Source organism: Parus major, chromosome 2 (genome assembly GCF_001522545.3).
Source record: "Parus major isolate Abel chromosome 2, Parus_major1.1, whole genome shotgun sequence".
Classification (NCBI taxonomy): domain Eukaryota; kingdom Metazoa; phylum Chordata; class Aves; order Passeriformes; family Paridae; genus Parus; species Parus major.
Window position 1 is genome coordinate 76,979,020 of NC_031769.1, and position 22,794 is coordinate 77,001,813.

Sequence of the window (22,794 nt, forward strand, 5' to 3'; positions counted from 1 at the left end):
ATGTCAATGACTTTATTTGCTGCTGCCAACAACTGCAGCTATAAAGGGTCAGCAGAGAATTTTCTATATTTCCTGGTGTCTACTGGGGAGGGAAGAATATTGACTTAGATTACAGATCAAGTTCACAGTGTGAATGATGCCTGTCTCTGATCATAATGAGTTGAGGCTCTCAGCTGAATCTGTGCTGTTTGCGAGAAGCTGAATGACAAAATGTTCTTGTCTATGTGCAACCATCTTTTTGTATCAGTGTCAAGTCTGTTAATATCTTGTGATGCGTTTCATGTGAATTTCCATAAAAGAGTGTGTGCTTTCCCTTTTTGGCCTGTGAGAAACATAGAATATACAAGTTCTTTCTTGATTCTTCCAGGCAGGCTGGTACTGTCTGGTAGTTTTTTTCAGGCTTTGTTATTAATCCTGCATTTATCTGGAAGTTTGGTTCTGTGCTATCACCACGTTTGTTGTCCAGGAAAGGACAAAATTTAGGATGGCAGTGATCATATAGTGCATGGGTTTTCATTGCTACTTCATATCCCATTTTATTCCTATTGGGAACAACAATAGGTGATCCAGCTGTGGACATCAGCATACAAGGTTTAATGCTCCTGTTTGAACACTTAGATTAGCTTGCATCCTAGACTGGTATGTGGCAAAATATGAAAAGATAAACACTAGTACTAAAAATGGAAGGTACCCACGTTTGAAAACAGAGCCCTTTATGAAGGCACTTGAGGGATTTGGTCACCTCTGAAGCGAGGCTGTCACAGGGCACATGGAGTGGAGAGGCCAAAAGTACCATGGCAGCCACTCTTGTGGACATTCAAAGGCAAGTTGTTCCCAAGCTGCTGATTCTGGTTTACTTTCAGTTAAGTACACGCTACAGGGCAGGCTGGCTCAGCCTTGGAGAAAATGCCATAAACTCCATGGCATGGATTATGCTACGAGTTGCACAAATTACGGTGTTTGGGCTGGCTCTGGGATAAGTTGCAGTTGTCTTATCTCTGCCAGTGGTTGGTTATTGATGCAGGTGAGAAAATTTTGGAAGAGTAGAGCAGAGGATGAGAGAACAGCTTTTCCTGAGATGAGAGGCAGGTTGGAAATAACAGCAGTATGTATTTTGCAGGTCAGTGCAGAGGCTTTCAGTGTAATATCCACCCTCATTTGCATGAGTCTGAGAAATAAGCAAGTTTCAAAACACTTTTGATTAGCTTTTTCCTTTTGAATTAAATTAAGAAATGCTGGGTTGGCACATTCCTTTTTGAAGTGGTGATGATTTGGCGTGTGCCGGTCTTGTTTAGGTGAAGGATGTGCACCATGCCCTGAGGAGCATTCTGCTTGGGCTGCAGTGTGGCGGTCCCTCGGTTACCCTCCCCCAGTGGTGGGGAGAGTGACCTCCAGGCTGTCCAACAGTTGGGTGTGGTGGCCAGGAAGGGTGAGGGACAACACAACCTAATTTTACTCACTCTCAAATTAGGACTGCAGCTCGCCCGCCATATAATTATAACCATCTGTTATGTTTGTGTGCATATGTATGAAAAGTTCTGTACCAGCCACGTCAACATGTAGTGCTGTACCAGCCACATCCACATCAGAGGGAGGATGATGGTAATTAGGAGCTCAGTTTTCATGGCTAGCTTTCCTTCTCTCTTCAGCTGAAGCAACAAACATATTACAACTTGGATGAAAAAGCAACATTTATCTGATTTTTTTAAAAAGGTGTTAAACTTTTTTAGTTTATAAAACTAAAAAAGAAGAAAACTAAAAAAAATAGGAATTTTTTTTTTAGAAAAATTGTCTCTTCACTGACAAGGTTGTTGCAGAGCTCCTATCCACTGTGTTGTACAGAGAGCTCAGTTCTGTCCATTCTTAAAAGGTATTTTCAGTTATTTATGCATTGATTTTTATATCTATTAGTGTTTATTTACTTAAGCAGCATGTTCACTTGTAGTTTGTTAAGCTTGCAGTAATTAGATAATTTATCTCCCTCGAAGTCATCAGGGCTCCCAGAGGCAACTAGTTGATGTTTGTGCAGTATTAATCAATAATCACCACAGGGCTTTTTTCAAATTCGGTTTGCAGACACAGACACTTTAGTATCTAGGTCAGTTGCTCTCTGTGATTTGTTTTTCGGGATTTTTGCATATTTGTGTTTTTTTCCAAGTACAGTAAAACTCCTTTTGGATCCAGTGCAGTTGCTCTGTACTGTTCTATGATGGTCAGCAGGAAATGGATATTGCTGCATGCAACAGTGAGAAAATAGCAGGGCATACTAAAGTCATGGTTGATGTAATGCAGACAGACATAATTCATGCACTTTGATAGCATTCCTGCTCAGATGTCCTCTAACACGGACACAAGTTGTAGGTGAAGGCAAAGGAACAAAGGAAGATCGGTAGAAGCTAATAGAATCATAGAATCACCGAGGTTAGAAGGGACCTCCAATGTCTTCAAGGCCAGCCTTTGAATACCACCATGAATACCACTAAACCATAGTCTTAAAGTGTTTACTAATAAAGACAAAACTCATGACTGGTTTCTTAAACGGAAAAAGTTGGACACACTCCATGGAGAAAATGAACCTAAAAAGAATGTATATCATGGACCCCTACAACATCCTGGACAGCTCAACAGCCTTGGTCATTGGCCTGTTGTGTGCCTTGTTACAAATGTGGGCCACAGACTTAAAAAACACGCAGACAATGGTACACAGAAACTGTGTCATTAATTAGTACCATAAGATGTATATATAAATATAGTACATGTCCCTAGAACAGTATCACTAGCCCCTAGAACTACATTTATCCTGGTGTCGTCTGCAATCCAGCTGTGGTTGCACGGTTCCTCTCCAGAGGCATCCAGTGCTGTAGAGCAGTCCCAGGTAAACAATTTGCAGGATCTGCTCTGTGGTCACTGAGGAAACTGCTGTTTATTTAATTGCTCTGCTTTTACAGTAAAGAAATCTTAGAAGTGTGCTGATGAATCACAGTGTTTTTCATGCCTTCCTGTGCTACTGAGAAGATGGGGAAAATTCTTGCCACCAGCTCTTTCCATAAGAATGCATGACAAATGTCTATACATAGCTGCTTACCTCCATAATTAGAATGTTATGCTTGCACACATCAGATAATGTTTTCAAAATGCAGTTCAAAGTGAGTTCCTGTCTCCAAGCATTAATTACAGCTTCCACTTCACATCTGTTACTAGAGAGCAGCAGACAAAGATCTATAAAAACACAGCAGGCTTTTAATTGGAAATCTAGTGAAATTTATTACTGGCAATTGTTATTTCTAAAGGCTGGTCAGTTATATAGATCAACAATTTTCTACCACAGGTAAATTATCATTATTTTTTATTTGTTGGAGTTTTTTTTTAGTATGTGTTAATGGAGAAACATATCTGTAATGATATGAGAAGTAAACAAATGCCATCAGTTGGTTAACCGACCTTGGTTGTGACTTTCTCCATTCTGCATGACTTGTGGAACAGCTAGTAGTTATAATAACAACAACAATAAAGAGTATTTGTCTAAACTTTGTCCTCCAAAGTCCTCAACTGAAAATACTGGGGATTTTAAAGGTGCATATTTTCAGATCTCAGGAAGTGTTTCCGCCTGAGGTGGTGTGATCAATGTGATACCATTAAAAGAAATGAAAGGTGTGTGTCGCTGAGTACACTGCCGTGTATGCCACAGCTACACAAACACTTTGTGGTGTGTGCAGTGGCTACATGTGCACAGTGTCTATGCCAACACATAAATTTATATTACGGTTTGCAGCACATTAGGTGTTGCTGGTAACCTGCTGGGTGTAAACACAGCAGTGAGAAGGAGCTTACCTGCTAGCATCAGTGGGCTGCTTTAGTGAGATGCAGAGGGTGAAGAGGTCAATGGTTCATTAAAACATGAAAGCTTGCTCTTTCTATTCTGCTCTGTAGCAGTATTTTTTTTTCTCAGTTGGTTAGTTGGTTGATTGGGGAATAAATAAGATGGACTGGCAACGAGGTCAATTTCTGTCTGTTGACTTCCATGAGTTTTCTATTTGTGATACAAAAGCTCTATTTGATAACTTCTAAACTTCTGTGCTATAATTTGATATATTTGGCAATTTCATGTAGGAAACTGCGAAGTAGAAATCTGTCATGATGTGCAGATTTTGTCATTGGTGATGGTATATGTTGCTAATGTCTTCCCAGATTTAAGGGCTAATATTCATGTTGTTTTCTCCATACCTTTATTGCATGTCACTGCTAACTCTATGAGCCAAGAACAGAAAGCAGACCAACACGCAGAATCAAAAGAAAAAATTATCTGCCATTTGCACAAATGCCAACAGCAGCTTACTGCTGTTTAGTCAGAGCTTTTGCAAAGTTTGGTGAATGCTTCTGCACATGCTGTTGCCTCACTTGGAGGTAAGCTTTGGCTCCTTTCTGTAAGGTCTGTTGTTCCCAGTCCAGCAAAGTCAATGAAAGGAAGACAGGAATTTGGGTTCCACAACTTAGGGTGCTTACCTGTCACAGCATGTTTTCTTTTACATGAGCTGCACAGAAATTACTGCTTGTGCTGCACTGCCCAACTCTCTTATACACATATTCCAGCAGTTTGATACTAGAAAGGCTGCAAACAACCCATTTAAGTTGGGAGTGAATTAACTTACTTTTATAGCTTTTTTTTATCTGTGTAAATGGATTATTGATTCATAGCCAGGCTGTTATTTTTATTTGAAGTGGTCCCTTTCTCACAAGCAGTTTCAGTTTTTTTCCCTTTGATGTTTGTCAGTCTCTCCTTTTAAAAGCAGATGGAATCCAAAAGTTCCATTTAGCAGATTTTTGACAGTTAATTCCATTTGCCATCTCAGTCCTGATTTCTCGACTGACGGCTATTTGGCAGCAGTTCGGTGCCATCCAGCTAACTATCTGGCAGAGTTAGATTTCAGCTATGCTTTCTCTTTCCTTCCTCTGTTAAAGAGTAATTCCTGCTCTTCCTGCTTTCCTTCTAAAAAAGCTCTTTCGATAGAAGATATCTTCAAATATTAAAGAGTTTCAGAAATTATGGGAATCTGGATATTCTTGCAGGCAGAATTAAACAGCTCTACAAAGCTTTATATAAAAATATTTCACCAATGTTCTAGAGACATTGCTCTTTGGTTCATCGTTTTACCAGCATTTTGGTTTCCTTTGTCTCTATTTTCTCTGAAAAGCCCCTTTATCTCTCCAATATGAATGTATAGGAAGGAAGAAGACCATTTTTTTCTTTTCCTTGCTGGAGGGTAAATTAGACCTTCAGACAGTTTTGAAAAACTCATTTGAGCGTTGTGCAATAATAAAGCAGGACGAAGAACTAGTGTGTGGCCACAGGCCATTTGAAATGGAGTGATAAGCCCTGGGTTCTCTGCTTTTTGTGAGGCCTTTTTTGATTTGAACTGGAGCTCGCCTGGTTAAAATTGTGCACACAGATTGCTACAGTCTCGTGTGCAAACTTAACTTCACATGTATTGCAGCCCATGAAAATAACAAAAATCAATGTCTTGTTCTGATCAATCGTGTTTGTGTTCAGGAGGTCACTGTCTCTATCTGCTTGGCAATGGTGAAAAGAGAAATTCTTCAGTAATTGTTTATATGAAAACTGTACAAAAGACCATTATTCTGACCCAGTAGATAGGACTGCTGCATGGCAGAGATTGCATTGTATTAGTCAGCAAAAAAGAACAGTAAAAACAAGGAGAGTCGGTGCTTTTCATATAGGAGAAAACCTGCCAGAAACCTGTGAATATCTTAAAGAAGGAAAAATATCGATCTGATATCTGTGTTATTATCTGCTGTTGGGGTTTTTACCTTTGGCTGTAACAGTGTTCTTTTATCAACCTTTCTTTTTATTGGTTTCATACTTCCTAACTGGATTGGGTTTTGTGTGGATTGAGGATAACACTTGTAGTGTTTCCTTGAGTAATGGAATAATCTGTCCAGTAGGAGAAAATTAAGAGAAAAAGAAGATGAGATTAAGCATTGACTGTATCTTTTAACCAGGTGGAGAGGTCTTCACCATCTCTGAGCCTTCAGAGAATCAGACAGGTGTCTGCCTCCAGGCAGTTTTGGATATTTACATTGGCAACTAAGGTAACCAAAGCCCAGTTTTTAACCCTTAAGAAACAGACCTAGACAGTTAAATTTAACTGTCCTAGGACAGAGGAACAATGAATGTGCGAGATTGAAGCTGTAGGGAGCGAAAAGATTTTTTAGTGTAGAAGTTAAGGTAGCTGGGTTACAAAGTACAACCTTTTTGGTGGAGAGATAGCACAGCCTTTGCCCTTGGAGGGGCTTGGGAACAGGACATTGTTTAATACTGTTGCACCAAGGGAAGTTTAAGTCGCATTAGCTGGATTGATGGGTCAATCTAATCATCTAAGAGGGTGTCCTGTTGCCCAATGGTTTCCTGTGATCATCTGAAATTACATTTTATAATAATCCAAAACTATTCCAAAATCTTCATGGGAACTGTTCTGGTGGAATCAAGCATAAAGCCTGGCTTTGAAAAGGCCTTGGTCTGTTATGCCTTGGATCCAATCTGTGCTCAGCACAGAAGGAGAAAAGGCCATCAGGGAAGTGGTTGGTAGGAGAGGCTGCTGCAGTTTCCATCGTGGACTGAAGGACATGGTTGGAAAGTGCTGTTGAGCCGTGTGAGAAGACACTTTCCAAAAACAGCTACAAGGAAAACATGTAGAAGGTGCATCTTGGCTATAGGTAGCTGATCTTTCTAGTGACATTCCATGTCATGTTCTGGTTCCCTTCTAAAGGTCCTCTCCTATGGGTGCTAACTCTTTTATTTGTAGTGTGGCCTGTGTATTTATAAACATCTCATTTTGCAATCAGTCCTACAACTGACCTTAAGAAGAGAAGAGGACATTTTAGGGGTCATAATGTTGAGTTCATTGACTAGGAACACAGATACAGAGAAAAGCAAAGCTGATGTGAATTTGGGTGGTTCGAAGTTTACCATGAGTCACCATGGTGAGGACTGCAGGAGCCCAAGCATGTGAAGATGATTATAGAGTATGGCATTTCCATCTTAGAAATGGTTTGATTGGTTAAAAACATCTAAAACATGTAGTTTAAAAAAAAAATTAAAATTGTAGTTTAGTACTTCACTTATAATTATGGCTTTTAAGAAAGAAGCTTTGCTTCAGATATGAGACAACTGGATTCTGTCCCACTGAAATTAACATGGGACTAGCTAAAAACAGGGTATACTTACCACGGTGAGGATAAATCGAGGTCCTGCCATGAATGAGGGCGTTAATTACATCTTCTTTATGGCATACCTTCACCCCTTCTTCTGCCTCCCCTAAAAAGCACACCAAAATGTGTCCCAGCCATCTTTCTCTTTTTTCTGCTGATGTGTATGTGGTAGATGTTTGGGAGTCTTTGCCACAGAATAAACTCAGCCCTGATTACCATCAGTCCTTTTACCTGAGAGAGCTCTGAACCACAAAGGCCATATCTGCAGTATGAAGCAAACTCTTCTGTTCCCAGATTTTTCATCCTGACACCTTAAAATCTGGTGTTGAAAACATAATGAAGTTTGATGGCTATTTTGTGGTCTTTTAAAAGTTGCCTGCCACTGCATGTTCTGTGAAAGCACTGGGTTTGTTATTTGGTAATATTCTTGTAGCTGTGATGATTTAAAGGTGAGATGCAGAGGTTGTAGGGTGATAAAAATCTTTTCCCAGGCCTTTTATAAAAGTAACATAGAAGTAGCTTTGTGGTGAGCCAGTTGTACTGCAGTTTAATTTGAAGTTTCCTGTATATTAAGGGTAAACCCAGAAAGTAATACTTGTGGAAAAAAATGGCAGATTGATACCAATACCCCATTTAAAAAAAAAATAAATAAAAATTTACTTTTCAGACACAGAATCACTTCCTTAGGAGACTCCAGGAAAGTCAGGAGTTGTTCAAAAATTATTCAGAAACGTATTTTTTGAGGCATCAGTAAACATGCTGTTCTTTCTGTAATAACATAGACTTTTCATGTTCTAAAACAGCCTTGAAAGTGCTCTTAAGAGAGTTGTACAAAGTCCTTTTTCTCAGTCTTAATGTATGTATCTGTAACAAAATATCTTAACATCTGTATTTGATCTATTCCAGCATCTCTAGTTCCAAACTGTGAAGAATATTTTGATTTTTGGTGGTAGTAAAGAAACACAATGATAGAAAGAGATAAAGTAATGCAGTCTTCTCATGCCTGTTTTTATAGTGCAAGCAGTTTTGGTTTCTGTTGAGATTGCTGATCAAAGATTTAGTTCAGGAGTAGTGCATAATGTGCTTCAGCAGACCCCTCCAGTCTGCTTTTGCCTTCTCTTTCCCACTTTCCCTGTAGCATGAGATATGGAAAGCTAAAAGAAGTGTGTGTCCTTCCCTGCTTCCTTTTTATTTATTTCTTTATGAAAGCAGGAAGACTGGGAAGTCTCAGAGGCTAGAAGTACAGATGTGGGATGTGTCAGATGTGAAGTCCAGAGGGACATCTTGGTGTAGAGAGTGAAAGGTCATGAGAGAAACAGTGCAGAATAAATTTAATGACCTTACATGGGAAAAACAAACTTGGGTTGAACACAGATATCATCAAGGATCCTCAGAAACAGAAAAGTTATTCTGGAGCAGTTTTGACATGAAAGGGAAGAAGCAGAAGGTGTATGGTTGCTGGATATGGAACAAACCTGAAAAGATATACCCCAAAATTCTAAAAGGCATATGTGAAGGGCAAAAGATGAAAAGCAGGGTGGCTCTGGTGCATTCAGTATGTTTGTTTTATAGCCCATGTTTTATAATGGTCTTCCATTAGGACAGTTTTCTTTTTCATTGCTTTTTCATCATAGAGAATCTGAAAAAATAATTGAGGGGGAAATTCCTTACTCTACTTTTTTCTCTTTTAGTCTGAAAGCCTTTTCTACATGGGCAAGTAAGACATTTCAAACTGTATTTTGTTCATATGCTGCAAACCTTTTCCTTGTAATTCTAAGTGTAAAATACACTAAAGTGTATTTGGATCAATAAAATCTTGTATGTCATTTAGATTTTTTTGGCATCAAACTATAATAAGTTGATTGTGTCTTTATTAAAAAAACAACAAACAGGGTCACATGATGGACAGGACTACTCTGACTAAATATAGTTTTGCTAGAGTATTTCTGTGGGTATCAGCAGTCTTTGTGAGCTGTACATCTTTCATTTTGTCTAGCCTTACTCAATGTCTAGCTGAGAAGATAGGATTGGAACTTCTAAATTTTAAAGTCCTTGTAGAGGATCAGCAAACAATCTTGTTTTTCTTTTTTGCTGAAAGGGTGAGCAGGAGTGTCTGTGGCTTGTGAGTGAAATTGTTTTAGGAGGTGAATTAACAATGTAAAATTCCAGTAAAAGTTTGAAAGTGCAAAAGGAACCCAACCTCTAATACAGTAATCAAAGTGCTGCACTGGGGTTCAGGCTGAGTAACCCAACCTTTATTTATTCTTTGGTTTAAATAAATACATCAGCAGTGATCTGATAACAAGTTGTTGCTGGATTAGTCTGTACCAAAGTAGTTCAGGAGTTTGTGTGTGGTTCTGTCTGGAGCGTTGAGTCAGTCATACAACAGGGAATGGTAAACTGCCCTGTTCATTGCCATGGATTTAAGGAGTCACTTCTAACACAAGTTCTCACAGTGTATCTCCAAAAAAACTCTCAAACTATTTCAACTAGAAATCTTCAGAACTCTCCTGTCTGCTTGGCAGTGCTCTGGCAGTATTTATCCTATTCATAATTTATTTGGAATGCTTTCATTAAAATAAGTAATTATTGACTTCCAGAATAAGATTAGAAACTACAAAGAACAAAACAAAAATTTAGGCAACTGTCTTACGAGACAAGTGGAAGTGTAATTCTTGTGTGAAAATACCTTTTCTGAAATTTCACCTGCTTTGTGATGTTGGCATAATATAGTATTTAGAGCTCCTGCTTTTGATTGCTAACCCATTTAATTTGCCATATGATGATGGCTGGTGCAGAAGTTTTGTTCAGGAGAAAACACACATCCACTGAGCAGTCCTGCATTTTTTGTGTATTTTTGCACTGGTTTAACCTGCTGCAAAGATGCTTGCATTTGCCAAACCAGAAGATCTGCCCTGCAGGAAAGGGGTTGTGTTGTGTGGTTGCTCAGCATCCCCAAGGAAGGGCCAGTGGAGGAGCCTACAAAAAAGATTGACAGGGACTTTTTACAGGGGCACGTACTGACAGGACAAGGGGGAATGGCTTCACACTGAAGGAGGGTATGTTTATGTTAGATATTGGGAAGAAATTCGTTGTTGTTATGAGGGTGGGGACACTAGAACTGTCTGCCTGGAGAAGCTGTGGATGCCCCATCTCTGGAAGTGTTAAAGGCCACATTGGATGGGGCATTGGGAAATCTGTTCTAGTGGAAGGTGTCTCTGCCCATGACAGAGGTGTTGGAACTGCATGATCTTTGCTCTCCTTCCAACCCGTGCCATTCTGTGGTTCTGTGAAATTGGGAGCATTCCTCATGGGATTACATGAGGGCTCCCCTCCCCCAAATCCCTAACTTTGTGGCTCTTAGAGCTGCCAGGGTTGAGTCTAGAATCTACTGCTTATAAAATACTGCTACTAGTAAGACCTTGTGATAGGTACTGGATGGGATAAGTAATAAGCCTGGAAGTGATGTAGGAAATTATGCTTGCAGCAGCAGATCTTGCTGCAGTTGAGTATCCCAGAGGCAATTTACAAGGACTTCTGGAAGATTTGTCTTTTAATGTGAACTTTTAAAATAATCGGATAGTTTTTAATAACAGTGCTGCTTCAGCCCATTGATAGTTTGCTTAGCTACCTTGGGTAAAGACAGAAGTTTTGCTTGTGCCAGCTAACACCTTAGTCTGTGCAGACTAAACTGGTTGTGGCTACCCCTGCGTCGGACTGTAACATCTGGTAGGTGATAAATGTGATACACTGTGTCTGTGAAGAATATACTTTTTTCATGATTGTGCCTTGGGATGAGGAAATTGTATTTTGAAGTCCTGAGTTTGTCCTGTCACATGCCATTATAATTTGGTGGCAGTTTGTGCATGCATTTAACTTGTCCTGACTTTGCAGGTAGTACATACTTAAAGCACCAGAAGACTGGAACCACAAAGCTGCACCTTTTTCAGTAGAGGTCGTGGTTCTTCATGTTTTTGATGAAAGAAAAAGAGAGAAGGAATTTTTTTAGATAGTGACATGTCCTAAGCATTATTCCATGAGGTGATTTAGAAATTGTTTTCATCAGTATCGTTTCTGCAGTCCACTGAGTTTCTTTTATTGCCATAATACACCACCCATTTTTCTATTATAGCTTATTAAATTACAAGGCAATGAATCCAGCTCACTTTATTTAATAAACTTTTAAAATTCACAGTTATGACTAATATTCTGGAAGTCTTTCTGTCACTTTAAAAAAAAAAAAATGTGCTTAATCATGTGAAAGACTGCCCCATTTTAAATGAATGTATGCAGTAGTAGACTGCTGTCACTTCTTCTGATATTTACTGTTTAGCACAGAAGCAAGAAAAGTCACAATGTGTAGATTGTGGTGATGCAGTTTTGCCAGTGCTTTATTGTGGGGATATTGTTCTGTCAGGTAGTGAATCTTGCAGAAGCTATAGAGTGATTATTTACTTATGAAGTTAGATGGTATCATGTTTCATGGGGATTTTTATATTTTCATCTTTGCCATGGCATCTGTTGTGATGGCATGCTTCAAGTTACTCTTTTCCAAAGATTTCAGCCAGACTTTAATAAGGGAAAGAGGAAGATCTGTAGCAGCCTCTTTTATTGGTCATACTTGTACTGCAGTCATGTAATTAAAAAAAGAAGTCTCTTAAATCTTTTCCATGTGCAATTTGTGCTAAAATATGTATCAAACAGAGGAAGTTTGTTTTCAGAGCCTTCCTTGTTACTTATTACTTATTTAAGAATCCAAGAGGGGATGATCCTAGGAAATTAAGCTGTTGTCTCTATGCTGTAATTGCCCTGTGATACGATCTCATGTTGAAATGGTATCTCTCCTCTAGATGAAATCTTCTGAGCTCTTTCACAGCATGGGGTGGGGGTGAGGGGGTGGTGTTATAAAGCACATTGAAAATTCACCACTCTGTAAAAGGTACTAGAGATACAGTGAGGAGGGATATTCCCCTTACTGCTGATACAATTGTCATGATTTCAAGGACACCACTGCAGTTCCCTTAGCAAGAGCTCAAAGCTGCAATTTGTGTCGGGCCTGATGGAGGGTGAACAGGTGGATAATGGGGACTGTAACAGCAGGGTAACAGTGAGAAAGGAGAGCTGATACACTGCGATAATTGCATGTTAATTAAGGAGAAAAAGAGGGAGGCAGGTAGATGCTGTGGACTGCAAACGCTGCAAAAGAGACAGAGGGGAAAGGAAAGTATGGGGGAACTGATGGTCCCTTTGTCTTAGTGAATGCCCTGTCTTAGAGAAGGCATTCATTAGAGGCTGCAGGAGGAGCACATGGGGCTGCCTTTCGGTGGTTTGCAAGATGCTGCTCCCCTTATCCATCCGCCTCTGGTTAGGGTGCTGTGGAGATGAAGAGAGCCCCAGTCCTGCTGTCAGCTCCACAGCTGGTTCCTGTCGGCGATGAGAGGGTTGACTGCTGGTGAGGCATCCGTACATGGGGCTGTGTTGCAGGGCTGGAGGCTGCCCAGGCTGGCTCTTCACCAGTCCAGAGCTGGGCTGTTGAAGCCAGGTGTCAGCTTCCTGCCTGTAACCGCAGGAAGGGTGTTGAACAAAATGAAATTGGTATTGCAGCAGTAACACTGCACATGCCATACAGTATATTAATTAATTTCGCATGGCCCAGAAACTCTGGAGATAGCATGCTTAATGTTATCTCCTACCTCGTTTAATGTGATTTTATTAGGAAAATATATTGAAGTGGATAGAGGGTGAGAGAGAAATTGAGCAGCATTGTGAACAGGCTGTTGCAGATGATCAGGTTACCACAGCCTAATGAGTTAAGGCAATGGGAATGGGCATAAGCTGCTACCTGGGTGGTTTTAACTGATGTGCTCCTAATTGCAGTGGGATAGAAATTAATGACTTGCCAGCTGCTGTTCTGCATCCAACTAATATTAAAAATGTGGCAGAAAGTCAGTGTTTTTGGAGCATCTGCCTCTTCACACATTTTTCTTAGAGCCTGCTATTCTAAATATAATGGTTCTAGTGTCTACCATAATGCCTGATACTTCTGTTTTAAAAGTGAGTGGCAGAGAAGGACTTGGATTCTCTACATGGAAATACAGACTTTTTCACCGTTACTTTGGGCTCAGTTACTTGGGTTTCAGGGAGTCCCTAAGGACACATGAGAAGCAGCTGTAGGCCAGTGCTGATAGGCATTACCATGCAGCTGTAAGCAGCATTAAGGCAGGGATTTGTACAGTCAATAAGCTCAGTGTTATAGGTGGGGTAAGCCTGAGAACATGACAGAGGTGGGAAGGACTTTCACCCTTTTGTCGCTTTTCTTGAAAGGAAGAAATCAGGGAAAATTACTGGCCACTTTTATCCAAAGGATTGTTACAGTTTTGCGAATGTGTGTCTTTTGTCTGTCATTTGAGAAGAGCTTTAATCTGTTCCACCCCACACGTGGTAACAGCTCTGGGGGGTGCTGTGTGCTTGCAGACCTACATTGGTTCGATAGTTGCCTCCGTGAACCCCTACAAGAGCATCCCGGGACTGTACGACTGCGCCGCCATGGAGCGATACAGCCAGCACCACATGGGAGAGATCGCGCCCCACATCTTCGCCGTGGCCAACGAGTGCTACCGCTGCCTCTGGAAGCGCCACGACAACCAGTGTATCCTCATCAGGTGAGTGCTGGCTGCTGCTGCTGCTGCTGCTTTGGGTACCCCTGATGGGGAGCCTTTCAAGGGGATGTGGCAGCATGGCTGCTGGCCATGTGAGGAGAACTCCAAAAGAAAGCAGGCTTGTAAAACAGCACAGTTTCAAGAGAGTTCTGAAATTGTTTTGTGTCATTCTGTGCACCTCTAACAAAATGTTAATTTTTTTTAATGCATTTTACAATTATATTTCGTAAAAAGAATATACTGTATTTTTGTGTATTTTTTGGTCTTCACACATCAAATGTTACCCTAAGTGTTCTTCCACCAGTTTAAACATCTCTGTGCAGTAGTTTGTCACTACTAGACCCTGATTCTGTATAGAAAGAAAAAGTTAACCTACCAGTTCTTGAGATATGCAGTAAATAAGAATAGCAAAAGAGAAACCCCTCCACATTTCAGCCACTTAATTCTGCCTGATTAATCTTCCTCGCTTAATCTTGTTGTGCTTTAATTTAATGGTGATTTAATAGCTTCCCGTTTGAACCACTGTGTCACTGGTATTCAGGATCTGGCTCTGGCCGAGTGTGTGTTAGGGAGCAGTTGGCATTTCAATAGCTTTTCACTTCTTTCAGCTCCTCCTTCCTTCTGGCTCCAGAAGAGCTGAAAATGCAGCCAGCTCTTTTCCCATTCCCCAGCCTGCCAGCTCAGCTGTGTTGGCTCACACACAGGCAGGGAGACCAAAGTCTGGCCCACCAGATAGGGAGGAGCAGGTCACTGCAGCATCACACCAGCTACCGGGCTCCAGGCAGGGGGTGATGCTCAGAGGGGTAAGAGACCTTGTGTTTCCCCTCCCTCTCCTCCCTTGCCTTCACAGCATTTGTGTGATTAGGCCTACTTGCCGTCACCTTCCTGCACCATGAGGTTACACGTGTAGAGTTCTTCAGGCACAAGCTGACATGATTTTGGCTGTCTCCTGACCTCCCGAGGAGCCCTTGTGGTGCTGGGACTGACTAGAGCATGGGGCAGATGGTGGGACAGAGTGAGAGCAGCACCTTTTGCAATTGGCAGTTTCTACTGACATTTCAGATTATGGCCCAGGTTGCAAGGCTTCATGGATAAGAGGGGGATTTGGTGTATGTAGTTCAGCACCCAAGCTGTTGTTAGAAACTGGTGTTGTGGATTAGCTGCATCATAGGCCTGCTTGCAACTTTCTGCAGGCTCTCGGGTCACAGTGCCTACCTGCCTTTGCCTCTAGGCAGGTTCTGCTTTGCAATGACACAAAGCTGAAATGTGTTTTTTTAGCTTTCTTTAACTGTATTTCTCCTTCTTATTGCTTAATACCTACTTCTGTACATATTAAGATGAGTTCAGAGTCCAAGCAAAAATTAAATTTACAGAGCTCTTTGTCATGTGACAATAGCTAGCCTCAAGTCATGAGTTTGTTTTTTATTGCCAGGCAGTTACTTGTGAACAGCCTGTTTACACAAATTTAGGGACCAAAACAATTTCTGGTGGCCATTGATATTTTTGCCATTTTGTACTAGCCTCAGTATATTACCTTTCATTCCAGTTCCTCACAAGCTGCCAAGAGGAAGGGAGGTTATGTCCTAAAATGGACATAAGCAGAAGTCTGTGATGTTCCAGGGGAGTCTTCAGCACTCTGTGGTCTGTAAACCATGTGCTTTGGTACAGATAAGCCATAATATGGAGAAGTTTTGTATTAGGAATCCCTTTTAAAATTGTTTACTGTGGTCATGGATTGAAATAGTGATTTGTGTAAGTTCTGTGTTTCAGATAGTATAAGAGTATCTTGTTACTGCAGAAATTGAGGAAATGTGCAATTTAGATTAAAAAAAAAAATGCCAAATCTGCTTTCCTAAAAGAGCATTATCTGCTTTATCTGTGAAGGACTCTGAATAGGATTTTATAAAATTACTGAAGGTTTCCATGGCCTTCCTACAGTTTAGGAAAGTCCCTGTTGTCATATACCTAGTTTAGTGCGTAGGAAGTAGAGGTAGAAGAGTGTACTTGGAAAATTCAGCATCCTGGTCATTACTGCATCTTTTACTGGCTTAGAATTAGATGTTGCAATAAGTCACTGTACTGACACTGTAACTTTCTTGGTTACTACTAGCATTTGAAAAAGAAAGTAGCCAAGTGAGGCTCTTTAGTGTTTGAATTCAGACAAATATTCTGGTCTTGCATTTAATGTGAGAGATGATAAAGGAAAATTCTTTAGAATAGAGAGATAGAGGAAAATTATGTTGTATCTTGAAAACACAGTAGTTAAAATGAGGGAATTATTCGGGTAGGTGTCACATTTCTGATAGGCAGTTTGAGCTGCTCCTGGCCTCAGCAGCAAATTGTAACAGCTCCACAAAGGAGCGCACTGGGAATGCTGATGATCCTCTGGACTTGAAGTGCCCTCTGCTGGCCCCCAGAATTATCTCAGCTTTGGTTTGGAGCTGCTTTCTTCATGCTTTGTGTTCAAAAACCTGTGAAAAAGCTTATAGTGGTTTGAAATATTAATATTGGGATATTTTTCTTGCTGGGGTAGGGTGAGAGGGTGAAATGCAGAACACAAATTAGAAAAAATCAGAATATAATTTATATGTGAGACCATTTTTTCCCAGTATGACCATCCAGGTCAGAGGTGAACAGGAAGGAAATACAGAAGAGATGATAAATCAAATCACCCAAAATGCTTATATACTGGTGTGTGTAACAGTTATTAATTCATGATAATTAATTCACGATGCTGCATAAAAAGGACTTTGCAGCCTAAAATGTCAACAGAACGGCACACTGAAGGAGCTGTACATGACTGGTGTGTTTACGTAGCTGTGAAGTGGTGTTTTAACTCTCCCAGGCTAAAAAGCTAGAGTTTTTCTGTAGACAAAAACATCTGCATCAATGAATTCTCAGTTTGTTGTTGGTCTGAACCATTACTGCAGGGCCCAGTTTCATTTAAAACAGGACAGAAAAAAGTCCACTTTGTTAAAAATGTCTTCTATCTTCTGATTTTTCAGCTGGGTGCCTCAGGAACGTGAAGGAAGTCCATCTAATTTGAGCAATAGCCCAACAGCTTGTTCTGGTGTAGGAAAGGGGCTGAGCTCCCTCATGATTAAAAGAAGTTCACAAGTTGAGACCAAGTTCAAACCTCCATGCCTTTATTACAAGAACAGGAAAATATCTTTAGGTTTGGTTTGGGGTTTTTTTGCTGCTCTGTGTAAGGTGATCTAGTCTGTGCAGAAGCAAACACATGCTCTTTTCTCAAAGAAAATTGCAATTGATCAGAGCACTCCCAAACCATTGCTCTGTATGACATTCAAGTCAGTGCTATGAGTGGGAAATCACTGTTTGATATTAATTTGTTCTCTCTGTTATTATCTGATGGCCTGAAACTTCTTGTTGTTGTTTTTCAGCTTGAAAATCAATACAAACCAAACCCTTTATATGAGACCCAGACCTGTGATGGGTGTGATGTCCTTGTGAGACTGACACACCAAAGTTCAGATGTGCATTTGATGAAGTATACTTGCTGAGGGGGCCTTTTTTGTCTGTGTCTTGTCTGTCTTGGGGTTATAAAGGCAAGGCAGCATACTGTAGGGCCCAAAAACCCTCACTTGACGAGACTCTCAAAAGGATTTACGGTTGTTCACATACTCAGACACGTGGGAGAAATACTGACAAGATGTTCTCAAGGGGTCAAAACAACAAAAAACTGGCAACTATAGAAAATCAGAGAACTTTTGCAAAGGTTTAGAGCAGCATTCCATCAATGTAAAACACTTCTCAAAGCATTAACCTCGCCCTTTAACTTTGAAAACTCTAAGCTCATCCAATTTTAAGTTACTCAAAGCTCTGAGAAGAGGGAATTAGAGGAAGAAAGAGAAAGATAAGAAGGCAGAAAAGACACAGAAAAGGCCAAGTGTAGCTACCACTCCTGGTTCCAGCAGTGTTCAGCTGATAGAAATTCCAAAAGGAAGTAGGGTCAAGACATGTGCTGGCTACATGTCTCAGTTCATGTCTCACCCTTTGACCTTCCTGGACTCTTTCCCCATGTGGGGCTTCTGGTCTTTTGGACTTCGGGAGCTGGGTTAGGGGTTCCAGAGGTGCTCATGGAGCAGTGCCTTGGTGTGCTGGCAATTAGCAGCCACTACAGACTATTCTGTCTCTTACCCAGACAGAACAGGGAAATGATTTAGTGTTATGTCCTTCAGAATGAGGAGTCACTCTCAGTGACCCCTTTTTACACTGTGGCGGTCACGAGTCCAGGCTGCTGTGCCCTCAGCCCTGCATAGAACAAGTGAGAGACATGGAGAAAGTCTAAAGATCTTCTGAGTGGAGGCCTTCTGGCCTGCTGTCAGACTTAATATGTTCACAGTCCTGAATGTAGTGATGTGGAACAAGCTGGGCACTTAAACTCATGGGCTGGAAAGGTTTCTGGAAGGTTGCTCTAAATAATTCACCCTTTATTGACCTTGTAGGTGCAAACTTTCTAAGGACTCTGAAAGACTGATCTCATGTGATGGTAAAAGTGAATAGAATGGAGTGGTTACTACTAAGTGCATAGAGAACATTGTGTAAATGCATCCTTTAGATTTTGTGGAGCTGAAGGTGTTTCCAAGAGGAAAATTTAAAAAAGTAATAAAAAAGTATAACATGGGAAATAGCTAATGGAGACAGGCACCTTGAATTTGGGGCACTAATCATCAAGTCATGCACAGCAGAAAGAGTACCAGGATGAATTGTTGGTTTCTCCTTCCCCCATGAGATCTGAGAGGTATCAAATGAAGTTATTAGGAGGTCAATCTGAAAAAAATAAGACCATTTGCTTTTTAAGGGAGTATGGCTAGAAACTCAAAGAAGATAAGTATACTGAGGGTTACAAGACATAAAAGCCAGGTTTAGATCAGGAAGCCTCTGAACAGCAAATAACTGGAAGCTGGAAGAACACAGAAGGGATATAATCATACATCTTCCACGGGTATCTCTAACTGGCAACTATCAGAATAGGACACTGGGCAGGTTCAGAACCGAACCAGTTCTGAGTCTCTCCTGTTCTAAGAAAAAAACAAGAGCATGTAATTGTGCATAACACCAGCTGTACCAGAGAGAGGTGCAGGAGATATTTTTCCATCGGCTTCAAATATCTCACTTGTAGAATGGCTCTCAGTTACAGTGGGGTAACTTCCAGCTTCTATAGAACTACAGATTCTCCAGATCAAGGGACAGTGGGTGGGGGCAGAGGAAGGATGGTATCAGTGAAAGAGGTGATGTCCTCAATGTCACCCTGCGCCTGCTGTTGAGCTATATGCATGGCTCAGAGGGAGAGAATTAGGCAGGAGGAGGTGGGTATCACATGATGATTTATTGCACTAGACAAGAATAATGCAAGGGTTTGTGAAGCTCTCAAAACTACCAGTAGAAAGGTTTTTTTTATGGTGAGTATTGAATGCAGGAATACCAAGTATTTGCTTCTTGGGCAGAAGAGGTGAGTGAGTGAGAGCAAAGAGAAAGGGAAGGAGTACTGTCCTGGTTTAGGGCAAATTTGGAGGAAACTTCCAAAGGGGTCCCTCTAGAAAGGAGATTCAAGTGGCCATTCCCCCAACTGGTTTGGTAGAAGATTTCCTTTGAGAAAAATGGTAAAAAACTGTTCATCTAACAAGCAAAGTATTTACAAGCATAAAAATTAATAATATTAAAAAATAAAACTTCTTGCTGTTCTGAAGAGATGGCAAATCCAGAAAGTCCTTTTCATGTGATGTAACTCAGCTCACTCAGTCTCTTATCAGTCCCTCCAGCACTGGAAAGTGCCAAGGCCCAGGCTCTGATGGGCCACAGGTGTGAGTTCCCAGGGTTTGTCTGGGTTTTCAGTCCAGAGCAGGGCTGACCAGTTCCAAGAAAAAAGGAAAAAAACAGTCCAGGGAACTTCTCTGCCTCAGCCAGCTAAAAACTAACTAACAGCAAAGGAGAGCTCTGTCCCGCTGTCTGTCCATGCTGCAGACAACACAGTCCAGGAGCAGGATGTGGGGCAGTGAGGGCTCTTTCTCAACACAAACTGTGGCTTCTTCTTTCCTCCCCTTGCTCCCAGAGCCAGTCTTAAAGGTGCAGAACTCAATATTCAACATAAACAGAGCAGACAATTTGGGGCACAAACATCATAAAGTCACCCCAGGACAAAATCTGAAAAGGCCAGACATCAAGGGTAAAATTACATTAAAAACACTACAGAATTTCTTTGATGTGGTATAAATATAATGGATGAATCACACTTACTGGAACATATTGGCAGTATGAAGATGTCTCATTATGTTTTCTGAATGTCTCTTCCCTAATTTTATTGTTGATATTCATTTGCAGGAAAATGTCATGCTGTTTTTTTGGGTGGTACCTTTCTTCTTTGTTTTTTGCTAGAAAGCATCATTATACTATGTTGTAAGCTAAAGTCAGTGGGGTCATTACTTTGCAATGGCACAACAAAAGACTGTCAAATTATCTAAGCTTGCTCCACAGTTGTGCTCCATCAAAGTCAGTGACAGAATTCCTGCTTGCTAGAATGGAAAAGATGAAGTAAGACCAAAATGTACCCTCTTTCTTTGGGAGTAAACTGGAATGAGGTACAGTTTAATAAGGAGCTAGGCCACAGCTTAGGATACAATCTATGACTGTAGATGAAGAGTGAGCAAACTAGACAAACTTTACCCACAAGTTACGTTTTTAAGTGGATCACAGTGTGTATTTAGACTATATAATTGAAGGGAAAAGGTACTGGGGAAATGAGCCAAAGCTGAACTTTCCCATTTTTCGAGTGTTAGTTTTGAAGAGAAACTGAGTATATTGCCTTTTGTTTGTATCAGCAGGGCTGCATATTAACAGTTTGTTTTTAAAATATCAATTTAGCATTATCAAATGGCTTTGTTCTTCTGTGGGTGGTGATGAGAGATTTTATACCTCTGATGGTAATGAGAGGTGGAAATTGTATATTTTGAACTCACATGCTTCTGGTTTGTTTCAATAGGTATATAAAAAGTTTGTTTAAAGAGTATGTAGCTTGCTAAGAATTTCAGTATTAATTGTACCAGTAGCCTTTATGTGTTAGAATGTGCATTGGGGTCTCTAACTTCCTCCTCCTCACAGCAGGGCTCCTTCATTGAATAGATTGCTGCAATGTATCCCAAACTTTCCCATCTTAATTCTTAGTTTGGTCTTTATGCTTGTCCATTGCCATGCCTTTGTTGTGACTTTGTTTTAACATGATGGTGGGAAGTGCTGGATAATTGTTTGCCTTCAGAGAGCTCTTCATTGCCTCCTAGGTCTATGTACATATGCAGTCAGTGCCTTGAAATGCTGTCTGAGCAGCGGTATGAGACTTAAGGACAGCTTGTTTTTCCCAGGATGTCATATTCAGGAAGTTTAATGGGGTGTTCTGGCTCTATTTGACCATCACTTCTAATCACCCCAGTCCTCCTGACCTCCAGGAATGTAGAGTTTGGGTGGGTGGCCAGCCAGAGGGCTTCTTCACTGGCCGCTGGAACTGTGCAAACCTTTTCCTCCTCTTCTTTCAGTGGTGAAAGTGGTGCTGGTAAGACGGAGAGCACTAAGCTGATTCTCAAGTTCTTGTCTGCAATGAGCCAACATTCACTGGAGATGTCCTCCAGAGAGAAGAGCTCCTGTGTGGAGCAAGCTATTCTTGAGAGCAGGTATTGGATCTTTCAATATATGGGTAATTTTTTCAGAAGACATAAGCCTTGACATTGAAATAAGAGCCTGCAATGTAATCGAATGTGTGTATGTTTACTGAACAGTAAAATGTATCCTGTACAAAGGGAATTACTCCATTAAACAAAATTACCTGGCTGCTCTAGAGAGTTGTGAGCACAGTGGTATCTCTTAGTGAAGCAAAAATATGCAGAGGTTTGAAATGGATGAAGCTTTGATGGTAGCTTTCATTTTTGTTTGCAGCTGAATTCAGATAATCAGAGTAAGGGAAATGGGTGATGGGAGGGAGAAACCTTTGGTTCAGTTTGTGTAGCCTGAGGATACAGTAGAACAAGATACAGCATGGTGAGGATAAAGCACTCAAGTGGTAAAAGCATGCTGAGGGAAGGGAGGATAAGGAGAACTGATAAGACAGATGAGTGAATGCATCAGATAAATTGGACACAATCTACGCAAGCAAAAAATAAATCTTGGTGTTCACATGAAATGACACAGTTCTAAACTATTTAAAAACAAAGGCCATTTGAGATGCTGTTACTGTAGTTTATCTAACTTCATCTCTGCTGTATGTGCTGTATCTTGATGTAGGTTTTTTTTAATTGCCATAGGACAAGGACTCTTTACATCTGTCTAGAAATTTGCATGTGCTGAGATTTCTTATTTCTATCATTTGAGTACTTCCATGAGAATTGTGTGCATCTTTTGAGTGATTACAAAAGAAGTAGCAAGTAGCAGCTACTATTCTGCAGATGCAGAGCAGTTCAGTATAATTTATCTTCCTGTTGCATGAATACTTGCATCTTCTGCTAGGCAACCAAGATGCCCATTTCTAAATGGAGGGTAATGCTGGGATGTAGGCTGCTGCTGAGGGGAGTGTCAGAGGGGAGCTTGTCAGAGTGCTGTTCCTTTCACCAGCCTCATGTGAAGCTGTTGGCATGCTGGTCACATGTTAACACTCCTGTCGTTCTCTGTCTTCACAGTCCAATTATGGAAGCTTTTGGCAATGCAAAGACTGTTTACAACAACAACTCAAGTCGCTTTGGGAAGTTTATTCAGCTGAACATCTGTCAGAAAGGAAACATTCAGGGAGGAAGAATTATGGATTGTATCCTCGTTTGGTGATTTGACCCCTGTTTGTGGGATGCACCCATGTACCTCCTTGCTGGAGGACTGAGGGAGAACTGGCTTTCCTTTGTTTGTCCTTTCA

General features: G+C 40.8%; 1 protein-coding gene across 1 annotated transcript in view; it reads left to right on the forward strand.

Moving 5' to 3' along the window:
- The window catches only part of MYO10 (myosin X), a 159,225-nt gene that overhangs the window by 72,195 nt on the left and 64,236 nt on the right, over positions 1-22,794 (forward strand). Inside the window, exons 4-6 of the mRNA XM_015619332.3 lie at positions 13,702-13,889; positions 21,434-21,568; positions 22,568-22,692. Of these exons, the coding sequence (XP_015474818.1) occupies positions 13,702-13,889; positions 21,434-21,568; positions 22,568-22,692 (448 nt within the window). The remainder of the gene's footprint in view (positions 1-13,701; positions 13,890-21,433; positions 21,569-22,567; positions 22,693-22,794) is intronic.